The sequence below is a fragment of the Anopheles marshallii genome, chromosome X, assembly GCF_943734725.1.
Source record: "Anopheles marshallii chromosome X, idAnoMarsDA_429_01, whole genome shotgun sequence".
Taxonomy (NCBI): Eukaryota; Metazoa; Arthropoda; class Insecta; order Diptera; family Culicidae; genus Anopheles; species Anopheles marshallii.
The window spans coordinates 4,891,255-4,913,913 of NC_071325.1; the positions used below are offsets into that span (position 1 = coordinate 4,891,255).

At 45.8% G+C, this 22,659-nt stretch overlaps 1 protein-coding gene across 1 annotated transcript; it reads right to left on the bottom strand.

Moving 5' to 3' along the window:
* Nucleotides 1-16,108: 16,108 nt before the first annotated feature.
* LOC128719908 (ras-GEF domain-containing family member 1B-like) lies at nucleotides 16,109-19,334 on the bottom strand. Its single transcript, XM_053813551.1, has 4 exons — nucleotides 18,669-19,334; nucleotides 17,597-18,496; nucleotides 16,587-16,990; nucleotides 16,109-16,475 (listed from the first exon to the last, which is right to left on the bottom strand). The coding sequence occupies exons 1-4, from the start codon at nucleotides 19,332-19,334 to the stop codon at nucleotides 16,109-16,111; spliced, it is 2,337 nt and encodes a 778-aa protein (XP_053669526.1).
* Nucleotides 19,335-22,659: the final 3,325 nt, after the last annotated feature.

A 22,659-nucleotide genomic window follows, 5' to 3' on the forward strand; every position in this document is an offset into this window, starting at 1 on the left:
CCTTCCTCCAAAAAGCTAGATTTTCGATAGCTCCCACAATTGGCGAGTGGCACTATGGTACACTATGGGACTGGAATGAACAAAAATAATGAGCAAAAAGTGGCAAATATTATTAAAGTATACACCTCAACGTCATGTGTAATGATTATAAAAAAAAATTATACTCTTCATAGATTGTGTTACTATCACTAACAACAACAGCTCGGCGATTCAAAGCTTGAAGTATGCTGGCGTTGCAGATAATTCCATGTTAATCATCTTTTTTCAATAATGGAGGCGCCCAGTACTTTTCGGCATTACGACCCCAATGGTAATAGTTAAATAAATAAATCAATCAATTAATCAATCAATCAATCACTAAGTGAACAAAAGCATAAGAGAATAAAGAAGAAACTAATTAAAAGAAGAAGAAAGAAAAGAATTAGCGAATAAACAAGACAAGAAATCAATAAATAAGTTAACAAATTAGAATATAAATCAATAAACACATTAGTAAATAAATAAATGAACTAACCTAAAAGTGATTTTTCTACATTTTCCTAACTAGATCCTAAGTTATAACCGTTTGTTCTATCCAACCCCATAGTGACATACTGTAACGAGTTACACAAAGAACAAAAACAAACAGCACATTCTACAGCTGCAACCAGTTTGGCCAAAAAGGAAGCCACCGAATAGAGCCAGTTGATTGCAAAACGTTGATTTATAGGGAAAGGGTCGTGGAATCGACCGTACGGCTATGGTCAGGATTTCCAAACCAGAACGACGCGCTGCGCCCTGAAGCAACCTGAACCCGCCGAACCCTCGTCAGGCGCCGGAACCCGTACCGGGACCCTGCAGATATTACCCAATCAAAAGGATAAAGACAAATGACACCTTCGTGCATTTCGTGCGAAATGATAAATGAGCGTACCGGCAACACGGACAGCACGATTGGCTACACGACACGGGGCAAGATTAGTTGGGCCACTTTAAAAAAAAAAAAAGCCATCGACGAGTGCAATTTTTGCTCTTTTGTTCTGTGCCACCGTTTCGTAGTTCGGTGTGTCGGTGGTGTCGAAACAAATTAGTCGCCCCGGAACGTAAGCAAACGATCGTACGACATCATCCACGCGATTGTAGATTTAAAGAGTGCCCTCATAACCCGGTATTAGTGTACGGTGGGCACCGAAATTTCACTCACCACACCGTGCACGAGCAATTAGCATTTAAAGCGATCAATTTACTACCGACTCTACACTGTACGACCTTCCAGCGCGGGACGAAAACTCCATTAAATCCGTTCCACCAAAAAAATACCAACACCAAGTAAGAGTTACACCGTGATAACACCACGGCACAAACACACCAACTCACTTGTGTGCGTTAACTGCATCGGAAGTTGCACGATTTTTAACCACATGCCCTCAACAAAACCGGGCGAAAGATAATCCGGCACGATGTCCAGCAGTTGCGGGACCACATTTGCGGACGCCTGCATCGTCTGTGCCCAGTCTACGGGGGTTGGGAAGCACCGGCGGCTAGAATGTCAGCACAGTGCAGCGATGCGATAAGAATGGGCAGGAGCATTGAAAAATGGAATGCGAACGAACGAACAGCGGCAGGAAACCGAGTGGCGATAAGATAAGGAGGCAACTTTTGCCTTCCGGTGTGCGAACTGTGGCTGGTGTAAAAGTTTCGACATTTCAATTAAATGCTCACGTTTTATGATAGTTTTTTGGCGGACCCGCACCAGGATGTGCTTTGGCGCGTGGTCCCCAGCAAGACATCGTTTCCACCCCGCTATTCGCCACAACGCCAGACGGCACCACGGCAGACGGTAGATGGCTTTGACTTTCACAATCCAAACGGCTTTTCATGCACACAAACACACACGCCAATGGAAAAGTGCCAGCCCGACCACACTGGGACATTTGGAAATAGTGGCCCGAAACGCAGCACTTGAGATGATCAATGGAAATAACTGTTGGCCAGACCGCCCGGCATCCTGTGCGCACCGACAGCGCACCTCGTCTACCGGGCAGGCTACATGCGGGTTGCCTTGGGAAGTTTGCGGGCAGGATTTGTAACGCGTAAAGTGCTGCAAATAGGAAGGAACTAATAAAAGCGACCATATCTGCAGATAGCGTAAGCCGGTAAGCAGTCGTCGTACATCAGTTTTGACTGCGATGCTGCGGAACGCATTTCCGAGTGCACTGGTGGGTAATGTGGACATTAAATCTAGCTCTGGTTTAAGATACTGGACGTGTGCAAGGACATTTGTATCGCTCGAGTGAGTTAGAAGCTCAAATCGGGGCGAAACTTTTTGTTCAAATAAAGACCAAGCAAGAAGCATTCCCTCCGAGGTCTTCCAGGATAAATAAGTTGAATATACAAATAGAAGTGCCGGTGAAACGTACTAACCCTCAGAGAATTGCTACTGTAATGAGGCTAATAATGACATCTTCCAACACTAGACAACAAGTCTTGTTCTTTAGGAATTGTAAAGTGCCCTCAAACGCCCGCTTGAAGTTGTCATCAGTTGCCAATTTCTTGGAACAGACAAAATAAAGCAAATTCTGACATTCAGATCTTGTTGATAGGAGAGTCCTGAGCGTCCTGCTAGAGCTAACGAAAGTCTATTAGTCGGTGTTTGGCCGAAATGTGCGAAAACATACGAGTATGAGTTTCCAACGAATCCATAAATCCAAGACACTCAAGTTTAGGAAAGCCTGGAGAATTCCAACAATAGAGTGAAGAACTCAACAGTTGACCACTCCACTAAGGACTTCTGCTTTGTTACTTCAAAAACCTCCTTTAATTTGAAGCCATAATACCCGATATGTTCAGGATTCTCAAGGTATTGTTCTGGAGATTCTGTCTCCAGTTGTGACACAACCATTATTGACTGAAGCTATGCTCCTACTTCATGACAATCTACAAAAACTCGTATCTCCAGAGTACTGCAACGCACTGCAGGATATCCATCAGTATAGAAACTTTGTTCGCCAGTTGCTAGAATTTTTCCACCTTCACCACTCCGACCAGGGAATGAAACACCTCAGTGAAAAACAGAAAACTTTACACAAACGACCCAGTGGCAAGATCTCGAAATTCCACTGAAACCAATCACACTGTCAAGGCATGAAAATGTAATGAACTTCTCGGAGTACTTCCCGTTCCCCGCTTTGCGCACCGAAGCGAAACACGGTTGATTTAAACTTTTCCATCGTTCACGAACGGTCACTTTGCTGAAAGTTACTGATGCGTACGTTTAAGGTTATCTGCGTGCCGTTTTATGAGCGCTACTGTAGCAAATATAAACAGAGGCCGGCGTGCATACATGCGGGCAGAAACAAAACAGTAAAGCGGGCATACCTCAACAACCCAAATTAATTATAGTGTCCCTTTACGACTACTTGAGGCTTTCTCGTTACGCTAATTATAATTCTGCTATCGATACCAAAACCGTACCATCAGCTGCTGGTTCCGGATCAACCGAAACAACAGTTCAAACAAAGCCTCACCCCCACCGCCACCCGACAATCCATTTATCAACACGCGGCTCTCCCTGAAAGCATCCATCAGCCCATCGGTGTCCCCATCTGTTGAGCCCCTCCTATTAAACATTCATTACGGCTGACTTTCCCGCTGTGACTGGGGACCGGGAACCGCATTACATCGTCTCTTGCAAAAGCAAGTGCAAACACAGCCACGTGTTACGCGAGCGCTGCTTTTTAAAGTGTATTTTCGGTTTCGCTACATTCTGATCAATGATTAATGATGAGGCCAGTCCGGTGACACGGGATTAAGCCAATCCCGCGCACTGTTCATCGCCTGGCAATAAATATTCACGACCGCACCGGTTCCACCTGGGCTACCTGGCGGTACAGTGCAACACTAGCGACCTCATCCCCTTAATGCATGCACGCGGGGGTTAATTGATAGCTATCGGCATTAACGTGATACATCAACGCGCGACAAAGGGGCCTTATTGTTTCGTGGAAGTGCACGTGGACCGGGATTTCGCTGTAATTGCACGGGAGTTCATAAAGGGCAAAGCAAATGGAAAACATGTATTCCATGATTTGGATGAAACACGGCTGGTAAATTGAAGTTTTTATTTCTATTTCCAATATCATGTTGATAACGCTAATAAACTATTCAAAACACAGTTTTGCCTTGCAAATTGCATAACTAAGGGCGTTTCATGGAATGTGTTACAATAACTCCTCTCTACCCTTTGTAACACAAGCAACGCCTGGAAATAGGCAATCCTATAGCGGTAAGCTATAATAGCAATGGTAAAAATGAAAATATGATTTTTGTTTTTAATTATATAATCCTAAAATTCTATAAAATAAACTATTCAAAGAAGCCAATTAATTCAAGCTTTTTTATTATATTTCATGCTGGAAATGCTTATGAACGCATAATAACACAGTTATGCGACTCAAATTGCATAACTCTGGGCGTTGTTCTGAAAAATTTTACAGATCTTTTGCACCTTATTTATCGCGAGCAGCGCCAGAAAGTAGGTAATCATTATTTTGAGATGCTCTTGCTGACATTTTTTGGGGTGGCCTTCCCGAAAAATACATTGCATACCTTCTACGCATTCGCTAATAAAACACACGCTTTAACTAGCACCCGAACCATTGAAGCTTTAATGATTCATTCAGAACGATTTTCCGTGGTTCTGTATACCGTTCCGCATCCCTTTATTGCACGTCCGATTGTGCTTCCCTCCGTTCAATAAACCTCAACAATTGTAATTTGATGATAAATAATTAAAATTTAATTGTAACACACAAATCCCAACCACTTTACCCAGGGCACGCGAACGCTCCATATCGCTCGTGGCCGCCGTCTGTAAGGGGTGGGGACGGGATGGAAAATCTCCTTATTCGCGATTCAATTTACTGTTTCACAATGGCAGCAACAGTAGGCAAGCAACCAAAGCAAAATGGAGCTGGGAGCAGCCCGTGACGCCAGGAATGCGCTGTTGTCAATTGTGCTGGTTTCGCAAACGAAACCACATTCAACCAGCCGGACAAAGATCGCATCCGAAACAGGGGCATTTAACAAACTGTGCACTGCCGCCACGTCGTACCGGGAGTGAAGTTTATATTTTACTCACCCCCAGGGGGAAAAAATGTACAAAATTCTATAATTCCACCCTTATTACCCACACCCAAAACACACGCACCCACAATATCACATGCCGCATTCACGTTTTGTTCACGAAAGTGTGCCTAATGCGCTGGAAGAACGCGAACATACCTCGCAGTGATAGGCGATGGAATGCATTTGCTCCACCAGCGAACCCTTCCCGTTACACTCGACACTGTCGGTTTCATAATTGAATGGTTGAGGTTGTTGGTTCGCATTTTTCGCTCCCCCGAGTTTGGAAACAATTTTCACTTCACCGGTCCCCTTTATTAGCGCCACCATCAAACGAGTTCGAACGCACCCATACCAATACCTCCCTCCCCCACCATTCCATTGGCTGGTGCCCTCACGGTGGTTTAGTACATACAAAACCACCGCCGACGCTAAGTACATGTTAGTGTTGGGGTGTGCAAAATGTTACGGGAGAAATTTGTAAACCAGCAAAGCATTTGCTTGAGCGGGCGCGGTCCGCAAAACGGCTCATACGGCCATATTTTGTGCAAACATCATCGGAACACAGTTTGTGCGGCACAATCGTTGGTCCGCTGGTTAGTTGCAATTTACCCAACCGTGTATCGCGTACACTAAACACTAACCGTACCGAAGTTGACCAAAGCCAAAGCTGCTAGATGTATGCCTACGCTGCTAGCGTACGTGAGCATTGTGACATCCCACAGATGAGTGTGATGAACGCGCCTGGAAGTATGCAATCTGCATTCATTTTAATCGCACCGTCACTGGTTTGGAAAAATGGATAAAACCTTGTTGATGCCGTTTAGAGACCTTAAAAGGGTCCTTAAAACTTCCAAACTATTGTTGATTGCATAAATTCCGGCGTTGCAAATCCATAACACTGAATCTTTGCATTGTGATAAGACTCTTGGCATATTCTACCACATGAGTCTTTTTGAGTACTACCTAAAAGACGTACACAGTAATAATACAAGATCGCCTTAAGACAGGATTCCGGCACGGAAAATCATCAACCTGGTCAATTCCGCATGCGGCAGACCTTTGAGAAAATCATCTCTTCTTGGATTATAAGATCGCGTACGATAGCCTTAATCAGAGTGAAAAATAACCGACAAAGGTGCGATAATTCATTTGGCCAAAATTCAGATAACATGGCCATGGGAGTCAACGGATTTAATAATCAAACAATGCATTGCATACCTACAGGCGCTATGGGTGTGGACAAAGTACAAGTAGGGCCCTTATTTCTATCATTTTGTGTGCGCTTTTATGAACAGTAATAAGCTTCAGGTTTGGTAACGTTAGTGTTAGTGCTAATGTTGCTTCTTCCCCCCACCCCCCTCCCTCCCTCTCACCATCCCTTTTCATACACTTTGTACACCCTTCACCCATTAATTACAACAACCAGTGTATGAAAAACAGGCTCACAACAGCGGTTCACCGAGCAAAGGGATTTTAATCGAAGCAACCACCACCATCGATTTCCACTCTACCCTTCCACCCATCCCCTCCTGCTACCCAACCCCACCTACCACATGAATTCACAAAACGAGCATTATCGTTTCAATCGAATGGGAAACTCGAGCCCCGTTTTAGCGCATTGTACCCCAAAAAATGTGACACGGAAAATAGACGAACCACCCCTCCCAATCCCCCCCCCCCCCTCCGCCCTTCCCATCAAGAGAAAAGTTATGGTGGCCGCGCCACCGCCACCACCACGTGCACTTGTTGTTCTGTTGTGATAATTAATTATTCAATTATTTCTCAATCACTGGTCCACGACCTGCGTCCCCTTCCTTTTCTCCCCAGTACTTCCCGGAGCTGTGGAATCTGCGTGTGAGGAAGGTATTTCAATAAAAAAAGCGAGTGCGAAGCTTTTCTAGCCAAAAAGTAGATCGAAACAGTTTTGCAATTGTTGGGTTTTTTCTTTTATTTCCCGTCTACTGGCGTACCTTTTTCGTGCTGTTGCCCAACCCGCCCACACCCGGCCGTACGGCCAAAATCTTCCGTAAACCATTACGAACCCCACGTACCACCATTTATGCCCAGTTGCGCTCGCCGCTATTCCCTAGCCTACCACCCACCGTAACATTCATATTTATCGAAAACGGGTAATTAGAACGCTTGTTGGGTAATTTTGGGTAGAAGGGGGGAGGGGGGGGGTTGTTTGGCGTGAAGAAGTTCAACGTTCTATGTACCCCTTTTCATTCCTCCCACCCTTTCCCTTTAAATCCACTTGCTTCTCGCTCATCATATCGACAGTTGTGGTAAAAGTTTTACCGGTTTTCGTAAATCTTCCCTCTGTTCCCGGTTTTGCGAAGCATCTTAACCAACACTTTTATTTTCTGCCTTTTTCTTTCGGTGTGTCTGTATATATTTTTACATTTTTTCCACCCTTCTCTTCAAATACAACGTCATTTGGACGGGAAGGGTTAAAGGGAAAAACTGGCTGTACGCCACCCGCCGGCAATTTTGAAGAGCACTGGAGATTCAATTTTATTCGCATTCTCGTCACGAGACTTTTGAATCAGAAAAAGACAAATCCGTACCCGTGTGGAGGATGGGGGAAGTGGGGTGGGGGGAGGAGTGGTAGAAGGTTTTGCGAGCAGGGAGGTGAGACGAATGGCATTCTCTCTTGTGAGTTAAATTAACTTTACTAATTGCCGTAAATCCTCAGCCCGCAACATCACCAACCAAACGCGTCCCCTTCCCCCCTCCCCAAAAACCAAACGTGCGCCATGGAGAAGATAATTTCTTCTTCCTTACACCGCTACCATATCTTACCACACTATCAACCCTGCGCCCTCGCAGATAATTTTTGGCCGGCAGAACCGAACCGGTCGAACGGGTAACGAACTTTTCGACAAGCGCCGAGCCGAGCTTGTTAGCCCAGCAGGGCTGCAATTTCAATCCAGCATCGTCAACCCCCATTCCTTTACCGTGAGAAACGAAACACACTGGGGGTGGGGGGGGGGCTTTATTTAAGCAACACACGGTGGCCATGCTCGCGGATCGGAAAGTCGTAAAGCAAGGCGCGGATGGATTCCGCTAATGGGTGGCCGATTACTGAGCAAATCAAAACAGCACCCCCAAAACGGCGTCAGCTGCGGAGTGAGGGGAAAGCGATGGGAAAGAATGGTACAGCACCGACAGCTTGCCAGTCGTCTGGACGACAAACATCCCCGGACACACTCGAAACCCATGCCCTCCCCGTTGCCCGGATGTCACAAGCTGTTGTTTTGTGAGGTTGTGGCGTAGCGTAATGAGTTATACTGTTTGCAGATGTTTCGAAAGCGTATGTGCTTGCCGTTGTGTTTCTTTTTTGTTTTTGTTTTTTGGTCTCCCCTTCCCTCCCTTAATAAATTCTGCCTTTTTTGATCACAAAATTACGTCACTCCAAACTCCGAGCAAACCCCGATGCACGCAAAAAGATACATCATTCATGTCCCCGCCCAATAACAGCACGTGCGGCGTGTACTGTTTAGTTTATTTATTTTCGTGTGTTACTGTCCACCAGCTGCGCCGAGTTATTTCTGGCCCGGCTGCCATTTATCGATACGTTTAAAGCATGATGCGACTAACGACCTCAACGCTTAGCAGCCAACAAAACACCCTGCAACACGCGCAATACCTACAAAACGATCGAGTAACGTACGGTTTCCCATCACGCCGGCCAGCATCCGGTTTCCGGTCGGCAAAATGGCCGGTCAAAATGGTGTCATCTATCCAGTCGATCGCTCACCAAACAAAACAGTGGTACGTGGAAACGCGCGTGAAGGAGGGCGCGAGTAGTAGCATTGAGCAACACTTGTCAATGGTGGGGTTTTATTTGTACCAACGCTCCGCTTGTATTTACCGTGTGCTTTTATTATCCTCGAACCCCGGAGGCCGGAAATTCGTTTTACTTCATCCATTTTTGTTTTGCTCATTTTTTCCCCCATTTCCTCCCTCTCACTCCATGAATATCACAGCAGCGAATGTTGCTGGCATAGACCACACATTGAGGCTTGTGGCAGTGTTTGGCACAACTTCTCGGGACAGAAAGTGCCCATTATCACAACAATACCAATTAAATTGGTATTAGAACACCCCAGCATGTGTGCTTCGGTGCAACAAAAAATTCATTATGCGTCTGGAAGTTTAATGTCACACGTGCTTAGAGTATTACATAAATTGTTCAAATCAAGTCAATTCGAGGGGTCCATCCCTTGGTGATGTATTGGTAGTGGTAGGACCAATCTCACGTAGCAAACACTGACTATCCGGCTACGTGGTAAAATTAAGTCTAGAAAGCCAGGAATGGTAGGCATGACCTAGAAGGTTGTTACGCCAAGAAGAGAGAGAGAGAGAAATTCTACAGTTTCTAAAACTTATAAAGAAACTTAAAATATATAAACTGCTCTAGTTTTTAGTGTACTATTCCCAAGTCGCTGCCCAAGAATGTAAAGTCCCGTCAATAGAAGCATTAGAGATCTTTTCTCAAACTCTTCCTTTAGAACCTGAGGTACGCCATGCCCACAACAGATGAAACTCCTTTTGAACTTCGGTTATCCTACGAGAGATGTCTTATCACCTTATCTGAAGTCTCCTTTTTGAACGAGAATTACCCAATTCCCGCTGGTGATGGAATCTTCTATCGTACCTGTGTCGAACTCGTGGATATCCTAGAGATACTGCGATAACAGTAGTTCAATCAGGAGAACTCACAAATCTTCAACTAAACTCAATGCTAAATTTCCAGCAGCTAAGCGTGAAATGCAGCCGGGGATGAAGAAGCGCAACTCTGGACCAAGTTTCCTGGAAAACGGATTATTGACGTGAGTCGAAATGCCTCCCATCTGAAATTCTTTGTTTTGAACTAGAGATGGAATCTTCTATCGTACCTGTGTCGAACTCTTGGATATCCTAGACATACTACGTTATCAGAAGTTAAATCAGAAGAACTCACAAATCTTCCTCATGGCTCAAATCCTGCGGACAATTAACACTGAATTTCCAGCAACTAAAAATTAAATGCATTCTGGGATGAAAAAGAGCAACTCTGGACCAAGTTTCCTGAAAACGGATTTTGGACCTGATTCGATATGCCTCCCAACTGATATTCACTTCTTTTTACTAGAGCTACTCTCCCAGTATCTCTAGGATTTGTCGAACTCTTGGATATCCTAGAGATACTGCGACTTCCGAGGCTCAATCAGGGGAATCTTCAACCTGGCTCAAATCCAACGCCCAATTAATTCTATATTTCCAGTAACTTAGCATGAAATGCAGCCGAAGAGGCAGAAGAGCAGCTCTGGACCAAATTTCCTGGAAACGCATGGGTGACCTGGCCATGTCAGCACGGTAACGCTCTGCTATGAGCAGGCCAAGAAGTAGTACAATCATGAAATCGAACAATGTTAACGAAGAAACACACTGAAATGCTGTGCTTTGCCGACCACTGAAATAGGTCCGTTTTCTGAGAGATGCAAAAAACTGCGACACTGCAATTGTGAGGTTAATTCGCCACACCGTTTCGGTTCCAAGTTCCAAACCAACGTTAGATGACAATAAAATAACTACATTTAACAACTGTTACTATCCAGCAGCACTTGACTTTACTGTTTCGGAAAGGTTAGGTCAGGTAAGTAGCCACCGTAGTCTGGTTGGGGGCGGTTGTACTAGTGATCTCGTTATCACTCTCACTCCCTTTCCCAAGCTCCACACCCAGCTGCATGACCGCTAGACAATTGTCAACGCTAACAAAGTGCTGCAAATTGTCCACTGCTCCTCACTCCAATCGCTGTGTGTTTTGGATAAGCAAACAATTGCACCTGCAGTTCAGTTAGACCCAAGAGGAGGGGCAGTGGCGTAAGTATCCTTCAGGAAATTTCAAGCATAAGCACGGAAAACCGAAACCACGCCAAAGACAATGACGTTTTGTGCCGTGGATATCGAATTTGGTTTTGTTCCAACGCATCTGCCAGTTGGTCCCGCGCAAGCGATGGGACAAAGGGGTATCTTTAGCGTACCGTGGAAGCGCAGTAAGGCTGCCAGACACAGCGCTGTTGGAGTCACAGTGACGCCTCTGACCATTGTTGAGTGTGCGACTTGAGACGGCGTGAAGCGGTCCGAGTTGGATGGGGTGATTGCAGGGCAGCAGGGTAGCGTACGTCAAGACACGGTACAGCACATCCATCCGACAAAGTCGTCTTAAACTGTACTTCCCATTTGCCGACTTATACAATTCGTTCGATTATTATGCTTTTTTTTCCCCCCTCCCACCCCTAAAATTCGTCCAGAACACAAAGACTTCAATTTCCATCCCATACCGAGACACACCACTCAACATCAACGACCGTTCGTCGGTCACGTTCCATGCCCGCCGGGAGGGCAGGAAATCAAAATTCTGAAAATCTGACCCCCGTTTCCTGTGCACATACCGATGATACAGGCGGGACAGGAAAAAAATGCCGTGCATAAATCGTGTGTAACTGTCGACGACTTACAAGGGCCACGTTGCCACGTACTGGTGACTCACATACATCAGCAACGCACCCGCGAGCGGCGCACAGAAACACATCGATCGAAAGACGCCCAAGCCCAACCCGCCCCAAACCGCACGAACCGTTAAATCCGTGAAAGAGAGCGTAATGTTATGACACAGATTCATTGTGTTACTGTCATTTTTTTTTTATTAACGCCATTATGAGTCACATATTTAACGTTGGGCTGAGCTGAGGAGGGTTTTTTTTTACTTTCCGCCGTGATTCCTTTGTGTCGTTCGCGTAGCGAGATGAACACACGGCTTGTACACTTGGTTTCTTATTAAATTTACATATTTTACACATCGATTAAGCCCATTAACGGGCACCATTGTATCGTTATCATCGTGCGACCATTTTCTGCACATTTATTTCGCCCGCGCCATCAATCCGCCCGTGCACCCACCCCGCGCCCCGTTTAATGGCGGGCGGCGACCATTTGCCAGGAGGGATCGTTAATTTCTGCACCGCGTTACGTCGGCGTTCTTTGTTCGCTGCGATGGCTGCGATGAGGATGGCATTCGATCGATTGATGGGTTTGCTTTCTTCGTACCAAGTGAAAGTAGCGGGAGTTAGCCACAGTGGGACACCCACTTCTAATCAGTGACGCTAGAAGGTTTTTTTCCCCATTCATGTAGGGAGAAGCACCCCAAACCTCAACCACATGGTTGGGCAAAAGGTTCCGGGAATCGGAAGGTATCGATTTCTCTAAACTTTCCAGCAGCAATTCGCCTTTTTTCGTGCTCTTACTCGGGAAACGGGTGCGGGGGGGGAAGGCGAAATTGGGGCGAAATTAGGGCGAAATTCCCCCCCTCCAGGTGCGACATCTTGCCACACCGGCAAAGGAACTCAACTCGGAAGCGCATATTTTTGGCAATTTTAGCCCAACCTAACTCACACACATCCACATCCACGGTGGTTAACTCTCTTTGATCTAGCGCCCGGTTCGTCTAAAGGTGGGGTTGTGGCATTTTATTATTATCATCATCATCACACCATCATCATTATTTTTATTGGAAGTGTTTTTAGTCCGGTCTCGGTACACAATACCCACCACCACCATCGCTTCTCGCCACGGTTCGTCTAACCGAAAACCTTCAACCTGATATACCCTCATCAATACCGGCAAAGGGCCAGATACCACCTGGGTCGATCTGACAGAGCGCGTTAGCACATCGGGGTCTTGTTTTTTTTTTTTGTTGTTGTACTTTTCATTCCACATGCTACCATCTCTTACTTCCATTATCAGCTCAGCGCCACAACGCACTTCCCCACCCACCAGCGTGGGATCCAAAAATTTCCGAAAAGTACCGTGCGGTCACTGCCTCGCGTCGCACTGAATTATGAATAATGATTTTTGTTTAGCTTTCATCACCTCGTACGGTCGCGGAGAGGTCCCCGGCCGGCTCCAATCGCCCCGGTCCGAGAGTCCCGGCCAACTAGTACGAAATGGTTGCGTTTGCATCTCATCTCATCTACATTCCTAATACGTACAAACCCAACCTTTCCACCGGCCAAACTGGTGACATCCTCCGGTATCAGATTACCTGGTTTCCTCCTTTTTTTTTTTTGGCGTCGGGAAGGGAACATCTCCCGAGGTGTAAACGGTGCGGGTAAGGGCAGAGCCCGGCACTGTTCCAACTTCGGGTGCTCACACAACCTGTGCGAATATATTTTCGCATAATTAATCAACCAACCAGCCAACCCCGAAAGATACTCCGCACGGGGGAAACGGGTATACGGTAGGGTGTGCGGAGTGGAACGCGGGAGCGAACACAACAACAAAAAAACAACAAATACCAGGATGCCTTCATTAAAATTCAGCACGAAAGGTTGTCCCGTGCCGCCGGTGCGGTTCGCCGTGTGTCTCTTTTAGGCGCGAGCCCAATGCGAGCGAGTTGCTTGGGACGTGCGGGCTGGGAGGCTTTAGCGCGTTCTGGAACAGGTGGCCGCCCCTCGACATGTTCAGCGCGCGGTCGTACCGTATGCGAAGAAGCACACGGAAACACACCGGCGCTAACGAATAAAACCAACAGCCGGGCAACAGCTGCAGCGCAGGTGCTGAAAATGGCAACGCAACGCAAAGTCTGGCGGGTAATTAGCTTCGATTAGAGCAGCGCAAGAAACTGGTTAGACGTATCTCGTTGGTACGCAGGGCACATTTCGATGCGATACACGCCGGGCATTACAGCTATTAGCTGGTTGTTAGTTATGCCATAAGTGGCAAGGTACCGTGTGATAATAATCTTTAATGTCGACTCTCTGCGCCACCTGTTGGGTAGTTCTGGACAGCAGGTCGTCGCGAAGTATCGGAAGTCTAAGGTGAATAATATTAGTGTTGTCCTTTGAGAAGAATCATCCAAATGAATCTTTGGTGAGGTCATTTAGTCATTCAAACCAGGAACTGAATTGAAGTCGTTCAATTTTCGTTCGAGTTCTAATATTTAGACAAGTCACAATTAGTGGTGTACTTGATGGATCTTTTGGGAAGAGTCATCCAAATTAGGAATCGACCCTCACATCATTCAAGAAACCTCAGAGCATCATGGCGGATCATGAGAGGGACAAGCTCATAAACATTGGATGATTCAAGAATTTTAGTCTGAGTTTCTTAAAGAAATCATGAATCTGAATCAATATAATAATAAAAAAAAAAACAAATTAATAATAATTAGTGAAACAAGGAAGAATAGAGTGTCCTTTCATTCGCTCAAAAACCTGAGTGAAGCCTTGTGGACGATTGCGAAATGTCGGAATAAATGGCAAACCACGAGATTTTCCGAAGACACTTTGTGACCGTATCAAACAACCTGAAGATCTTCTATTGAAGAATATTCTTCAAGAAATTGGCGTGAAAATCGGCAACGGTTAACTGCTTGATGAGAGGCGTAAAGTAGTGGGCCTCCATGTCAAACATTGCCTTTCAATTTCAAGTACGTCCAGCACCCATAAAAACAATTCCACGACATATCGTTAAGAATTGGTTCCAATTTTTCAACCGCGTACCTCCAGTTCTTTTAATCCAGATTAATGTTCATGAATCCAGTTCTTTCAATGGGATCAACTGGGAGTTTTACACCGTGAGCTACCAATAACCAACAAAAAAAAAACAAACATTAATATAGCTCACACTGTGACAAAAAAAGAAAACGCAACGTACCGTCAATTAATAATTTAAGCCTTCGTCTATTTATTGAACTCCACCGTACATATGAATATTTAATGACTGGAAATTAATTTTATGATTATGTCATTATGCAAAAAATCGAGCTCGTGAGCACACATTATTGGCTGTGTGTGAGTGTGCGGTTTCTGTGCTGACCCTTCGTGTTAGTTTTTTTTTCAATTTGTTGTTTTCCTTTTCTTTGTTTCTGTTTTTTTTGCTCTCTTTTTGCACTACACATAAATATCCAGAATACATGAGTGAATTGTGTTTTGTTTTTTTTTGTTTTGTTTTCGTTACGTTAGTTTTGTTTTAAAAAAGACTGACCGGCGGTTGTTCGTTAGTTTTTTTTTTGTGGAGGAAGATGAGGGAATGTCGGGTGGAGAGGGGGTATTGGTTTAGAAAGTGAAATCTTAATATTTCCATGGTTTTGTGCTATTCTAGTTCCCGCCACCATCATCATCCCGCATCGACGCGTGAATTTGTGTACAAATGCGTCAAAAGGTAATTCACGCTCGTTGGGTTTACATAAAAAAAACGATGGATGTCCCCCATCAGCCACCGGATGAGCCCCCCGGGATGATGACAGGGTGCGACGAAAAACAAAGCATAATACATCTTCTTGCTTCTTTGTGTTGCTGTTTGGCTACAAATGGTGGTCGCACAGTACCGGACCCACCGTTTCTACTGAGATTGAGTAGCATACTGATGTGGAAAGTAGTTTATCCTACCAAGCTAACATAAAAAAATGCACCTGCACTAGGGCAAACGGAGTCGTCCAAGCCCTCCGGATCTGTGTAAGTCGATCGATTGGCAAACGTTGACCGCCATCGGTTCGTGTACTGAGATTACCTGATTCGCTTTCCTATCCTGCAACCATTTCTTTACGGAATGCAGTTGTTTATGAATGGTTTGGCAATGCACGGCCTCTCTATATCCGCTAATTTGCTATTTACTTAAGGATGAAGTTGCTGCCAGTGGGAGTGTGGGACATACACAACTAAATGTACAATCCTATAAGCTACCCACCCGTTGTGTTAGTGGCTGCCCTAATTCCCTACCCAAGGTATTAAAAAACAAACAATTAAAAAAATAAGCTGTAAAATCACAATACCTAGGTGACTTTAAATCGCATTCCCTCGCTACTGTTACCATTTTTTTTAAAAATACACATACATCTGTTACATAAATATACTTTAAAAAAAACACATAAATGAAATAAATAGATAATGACTTACGCGATATCTGCCTATACTGTTCTTTGCTCCCTTACTATCATACGTATAACTTAACCCTCTTAAGCATGATACTGTTGTAATGATTTCCAGTGGGATTTTTCTACCGCACCTTCCGGTGCTTCCCGCTCGTAGCTCACTTTGGCTAGTGCAGCCGCACCGCGCTCACCGTCATCGTTACCGCCATCTGTATGGTCACGGCCCGCTTTCGATGCATCGTGCGAACCGTTCGTGTCCCGGTCGCCTATTACAGCGCCCCGCTCGATGGCATCACGCAACGTTGTCACCTCGGCCGACGTGACCGATTTGTGCCGTCGGCCTAACCGACAACGGCGCTGATAGCTGCTTTGTCGCTGCCAGCGGCGCACCTCCGATAACCGTTCACCTAGCTGGCGCCATTTGTCGAAATTTATGTGTCCATTCGGAAGGCTGAAAACATTATGAAAAATCAGAAATTTAGAGAATTATAACTCTTGTTGTAATATAAGGCTAAGATATAAATACAGAGCAGAGATCAGATGTATTTACAGGACTACCTACATCGAACTGCCACTGGTTTCGTTTAAGAAATGCAGATCTTTTAGCAGCAGACTGAAGAACGGCAACACCGCGACAGCGGAACCTTTCTTCGCGTTCGTCGGACCCTGCCCGTCGTCCGACGAGCAGGACGAATTTTCCTGCGACGACCTGGATGAGGACGTGGAGGAGGATCTAGAGCTGACGGGACAGCTGCGCCAGGCCGCCGCCTGCAGCGTCGCACGGTACGTCGCGAAATTGTTCGTCGGATCGGCCTGATGCTCTAGGATGGCAAGTTGCTGGCGACCACCGCCAGCCGCACTGCTGCACGTAGAGGAGCTGTTACCGATCCCGCTGGCACTGGAAATCATGCTCGACGACGTCATACCGGACAGCAGCGACGACGACGACGATGTAACCTTCGTCCACTGAAAGAGGAAATGAAGAACATCGCCTTAGTACTACTGCAGTGCTTCATGACTCTTTTGAAAGGAATAATTCGTATAACACATTTGAAACATTTGTAGTAAACTCTAGCTCAACTTTGCATTAATCTTCCTGACTTTTCAACGAACTTTTACCGAACTGGCATGTTAAATGAAGCAATCAGCCTAACGGGGCCTGGAGAGTGCAATTCGTTCAACTTTCAACGTACAACTCACAGATCTCATCAGTGCATTGGCTCCTTCATTGACCTTCTCAACAAACAGGAGCAAAACTCCGCTAGACTATTAAATTCGTATACAAAATTATTCTAGAGAAGTTAAAGAGCAGATAAGTTAACTATGATTTGTTAAACATTCGTGAATCGACAAGTATTAGAGAATCTTCAGTTATTTAAGAGTCCACAGTTAATGAAACTTGAATGAATATTAATTATTTGAAGATTCAGTATTCTACACTATAAAATATTCCAAATAATTTAATCGTCTCAATAACTCTGAATCTAAATAATCTGAATAAGTTGTAACCAGTACTAAATTAGTACAAAGAAATCCCCGATATCTGCTGCTTTCACCGATGGGATAGCTTACCGTTTTCTTTAACCGTCCTATTGGGCCACCGGTCAAGGTAGCGATGATGGCCATGAGGCTATTGAAGTTGCCCCGATTAAAGCATTCTCGGCCGGTTTCAATCCAAAACTCGACCGCCCGGGCACGGTGACGTTTGCGCGGCGATCGCAATATATCTGTCGCGACCACGTACGTCAACCGGTTGTACCACTGGACGTACGCAAGCAGATTGCTGCCGGTCGTACCAGCGCGGTAGCTGGACCCGGAACCGCTGGACGTACCGCTGCACGGCGAGGGGAAAAATTCTTCCAGCCCGATGAATGAAAACCTTTCCGCCTCGATGGCGGTTAGTGTGTTGGCCATGAGTACGGGCGAACCGCTCGCCAGCTCGACGAGTGACGGGGCCGTTTTCCACTCATCCGCACCGTACTTTAGCTGTTGTAGATTGCTCTTTTCCAGCTCGTATTTTTCCAGCTTGGCCAGTTGGTGCGCGAGACGTCGCAGCGCACGGGAGAGCGTGCTCCGTTCGCGGACCGAGCCACGGTTCGATGACCGGGCACGGTCCGGTTGGTCATGTGGCAACGAAACGTTGGACGATTGCTGCTCCGTGAAGCTGCGCACCAACCGCATCATACGCTCATCCCGAAAGTCGTACGGAAAGTCATGCATCCAGGCGGCGAGCAGATGGGGCAGGTTGGATGTGCCACCGTTCGCCAACGCGGCCCGGAGCGTCTTCTCCAGTATTTCGTCCGGGCGCAGGAACTGTCGTGCGGCAAGCAGGAAGGTAAAGATGAACGAACGGTCCGGAATGTACGAGACGGTGGGCGTAAAATGTGTCAGCAGTCCGTCCAGCGAACCCGATATTAGGTTACCTTCGGTGTAGTGTAGCAGCAGCTCGTCCGCCTTCGTGTACTGAGGATCCTGCAAAATTAATGAGACATACAAGAAAAACAACAACAAAAATCACATTTAGTGCGCGTGTGTATGTTTATACTAAAAGAAAAAAGAAAAGAACTGTGCTGCTGGATTATGGATGATGGGTGGGGCAGCATTTAATAAACACGCTCCACAAAACCGCACCAGCTTTTATTACCGCAGCGTGTTTTATTTCCGGTGCGTCCGTTTCGGTCCACTGGCCCGAGTCAACGCTACCGCTTGGCCAGCAGTGTTTCTGGTTCGGCATGCTACCGTCCGCCGGTCCGCGGTATCCCTCGGTCATCTCGACCGTACGGCTGTTGTAAAGCTGCTTTTCCACCCGTTCCTCCGTCACCTCCCACGGGTTAACCACCGGATCACCGGTGCGCCCGGTTGGGATCGGTTGTACGACGCACTTTTCCGTCGTTTTGCGACAGTTCGACACGGTTAGCGAGGTTTCGACAGCAACCACCATACCCGGGCCCGTATTGCTCCGATGCAGCTTCTCGATAATGCGGTTTAATACTAAGATGGATGGAATCTCTCCGGCCCGCAGTGCATCACGTATCGAGACGGCGTCATCATCCGTGCCGTCACTCGCCGTGCTGTGGTCGGAGTTTTCCGCTGGAAGGCGTACCGGTATACCATTGATGAGCAGTATTTCCTCCTCATGGACGGTTCGTGTTTGCGAGATGTCCTCCAGCACCAGCGTATTGGGTGCGGCAGGTGTTGTACCGGTCGCCCCTGTAGACGAACCGGACGAACCACCGTTGAGCAGTGAGCTAATCCGTTCCAGCACATTTTGCCCTTGTATCCCGGTATCGTCCTCAATCGTGTTGGACATGGTTTTGGCGGAGAGTTGTTTGTACCGCTGGGAGATGGATTAAGGCGTTGTATGCATCGTACCGTCCGTCCCGAAAACCGGAACAGGTTGCTCGAGGAAATGATTGATTGTATCGATATCTTTGTTCGCTTTTCTTTCACAAACTTCAACGCGAGAACCACAAGCACGTCGCAACAAGCACAGTATGTAAATGACTAATACTTAATAATTGCCGCATTCAGAACACAGCGGTCTGATCTCATCGGTCACGGATAAATCGCGAAGCGGGGGAAAAATAAAGAATACTTCTCTCGGTGGAAAACCCGAGAAACAAAATACTATACGGTCGTAAAATCAATGCCAAAAATAGTTGAGCGCTGCGAGGCGACTGGAGAACATTTTTTCTGTTCGAAGTATTGAGCAAACACACGCGGGTGGCCTGTTCGGCCACCGTAATCACTTCTGTACAGGGGCGGGTAGATTTTTACGCCCGGGCAACCCTTCCTTACGGCAGCACCCGGACCGTAAAGTTGCCTTGAAACACGCGTTTTACGACCAAATCCAATAGTTCACCCATCGCCTACCACAGCAACCACACAACCCATAGAGGGATAGCGTCATGTATTTTTGTTCTTGTGTGCCTCGCTGTGTGTGTACAGTATTTTCTTTTTTGTTGCTTTTGCTGTGTTTTCGTGCGTTTGACAATTTGACAGATGGAAGCGGGGAGAATTCAACTGGACTGCATAAACGGAACGGGATGAAGTTTGCCACCGGGGAAATACACACAATCGCAAAACGTTGAGCACGAATATTTGGCAAGTCGCGAAAATGGAACGAAACTGCGCTGCTTGTTGCAGAGAAAGTTGGAAGTTGTCCCTAGAATTTATGATTTCCTTTCCAATAATTGTTTGAAATCGTTATGGATGTAAGTTTTCCTGCTAAAGTTTGTCTGTTTCAACCATTTATATCAATACCTTTTTCTATAAAACCGATGCCCAGACTTCGTATCAAGGTTTTTTTTATTTTGTCTCTTCACAAACTATTCTGTACAATTAATGTGCATTTAAGGCAATTAGAATTCCAAAGACATATCTTTATAGCGTTGAGGAATGTCTCAACTGAAGGTATTAAAACTTCAGGAGAAGATTCTACCCAAGAATAAAAAAACAATATGCCTTGTTTGTAGATGTCCACTACTTTGTTCTCTGCTTCAGCTCCAGGTTGTAAACACATTTTAATCTGATCACTAATATCCTAACTTTGACAAACTATCCGTGATTACAAAAATTTAATAAAAGTCATAGTAAAAGCCGTGGGTACCGGCAGTGGTATAATATTTGGAATTGAGAAATACATCATATACTTAAAAAGAACAGTAAACAAGCCTAGACAGTTCTACTTACATGACTCGTTAGCTCCTTTTCTTTTGCAACACTGCCGTTTTGAGGTAGTCGTCGTTCGAGTAAAAATCGTGCCTTGATGCTACCGCACTGACGACGCATTTCCGCCTGCAGTGCCGCTTGCAGGTTGTGCTCTTCCGCCGATTGTTTCTTCAGCTTTGCATCGGCATCACCACACGGAACGGTCTGCCTGCCGGTGGTATCTTCGTTAGGGCAGCTTGGCTTTGTGTGACGCACCGGCTGTACGACATCGAGTTCCCCTAGGCCCAAACGTAGCGTTTCCTCTAGCCGTTGTGCTAGCAGCGATGTCCTGATGCTACCCTTGGGAGTGTTTAGCGATGACGCTGCCGACGCTAGCAGTGGATTTGGTGGGGGAGGTATCGAACGCGGCTTCACTGGTACCGGTGGCTTTTTCGAGTGTACCGACGAGGCTGATGGACCGGTGGCCGTTGACGGTGCTGTCGCCGCCGGTACGGTTGTCGAGTTCATGATTCCAGAAACCAAAAAACCCCACGAGCCGGGGTTGGGGTGCACTCGTAAAGCGAAATCTGGGGCTTTTTTATAAATGAACACTAGCTCAACCCACCTACTATTCGACACGGGCGTCAGTACAATTGATTCTGCACAACAATTCCATTCGGTTTACTATTGCTACCAACTACTATTTCCTCATGCCCGCTAATACATGCACACTTTATTTTCGGTACAAAACGGAGACGCTTCATTCAGACCAAAAAAAACTTACACGCTAGAAGTATAAAAAATGTCTTTCCCTTTTGTTGATTATAGCCATTGGGAGAACCCTACACATGAAACTAAATACCGTTCAACACGGTGTAGCGAAAGCCTTGGAGTTACTGCGCAACCGCCGACCCAGGATGCTTGTCGTATGGGGGAAACGTGCATCAGGATACGTCTGCTAGACATCTTCAAACCGTATGCCATCCTTCCTTGTTTTTGGTTCAAGTCTCCGATTGTTTGATTCTTTGAAGTCTTCTAATCGCCTTGCTGCGCTGAATTACGTATTGTACATCCTGGGGCAGGATATCCTGCTTGGGAAATTTGTTCATTTTTTGTTGTGTATGGGTATTCAAGGAAACAAAATAGTGTGTGTCTAAAAGTATGTGTAGCCTATAGATATAATCAATGGAATCTTTGTATAAATTTGAATTAAATGTTATTCAAATTTATATTTTTTGTAAACTGTTGATTCGCGGTTCGAATTCTGTTTTTTTCCTTCCTATACCAGTTATACCAAACATTTGACAGTTGACAGATTCACACGAAAAGACCCGTCAAATACTTCTGCTTTTGCGGGACCAGTGCTGCCAAACTATTGCAATCTGCATAAGCGATATTTTGAAGAATAAGAAAAATAAAACAAACCCTCCCCACAACCTAACAGCTACTTTTCTATAACGTAGTGGTGATTTTCCCCAAAACAAATTACCATTTATTGTGTTTTACGAAACAACATTTGGTACTTTTAATCCGTTTGTTCTACTGCACAGCGCAATACGGCATCGCGATGGCTCCGGGTTGTCGGACCGCTGTCGATAATCTCTAGTGAAGTTCTATTGTTTGCCTAGCAGACGGTGCAATGTTGTCATCAAACACACGCATATCGAAAGAACAACAGTCGTGTAAAACCGAGACACGTCATTTTTCGACACCAGTGACAGGTGCTTAAAAATGTCGAGCAACTTTTTATTTAACGCAATCGGTAGAAAGTACCCAATCGGACAGTAAAGCAGGGGAAAGGAGAACAAAACATTACGCGACGGTTTTCCGAAACTGGACACTCGGTGCATCAATCAACACAAGGCATCACAATACACATTAGGACACCGTCGTAAGACCGTAACCGACCGATCCCATTATCGGCGTGTGTGAAGGTTCGTGGGTTAAATAACGTTGCCTGGAGGAGGGGAGCTGCAAACAGGGTG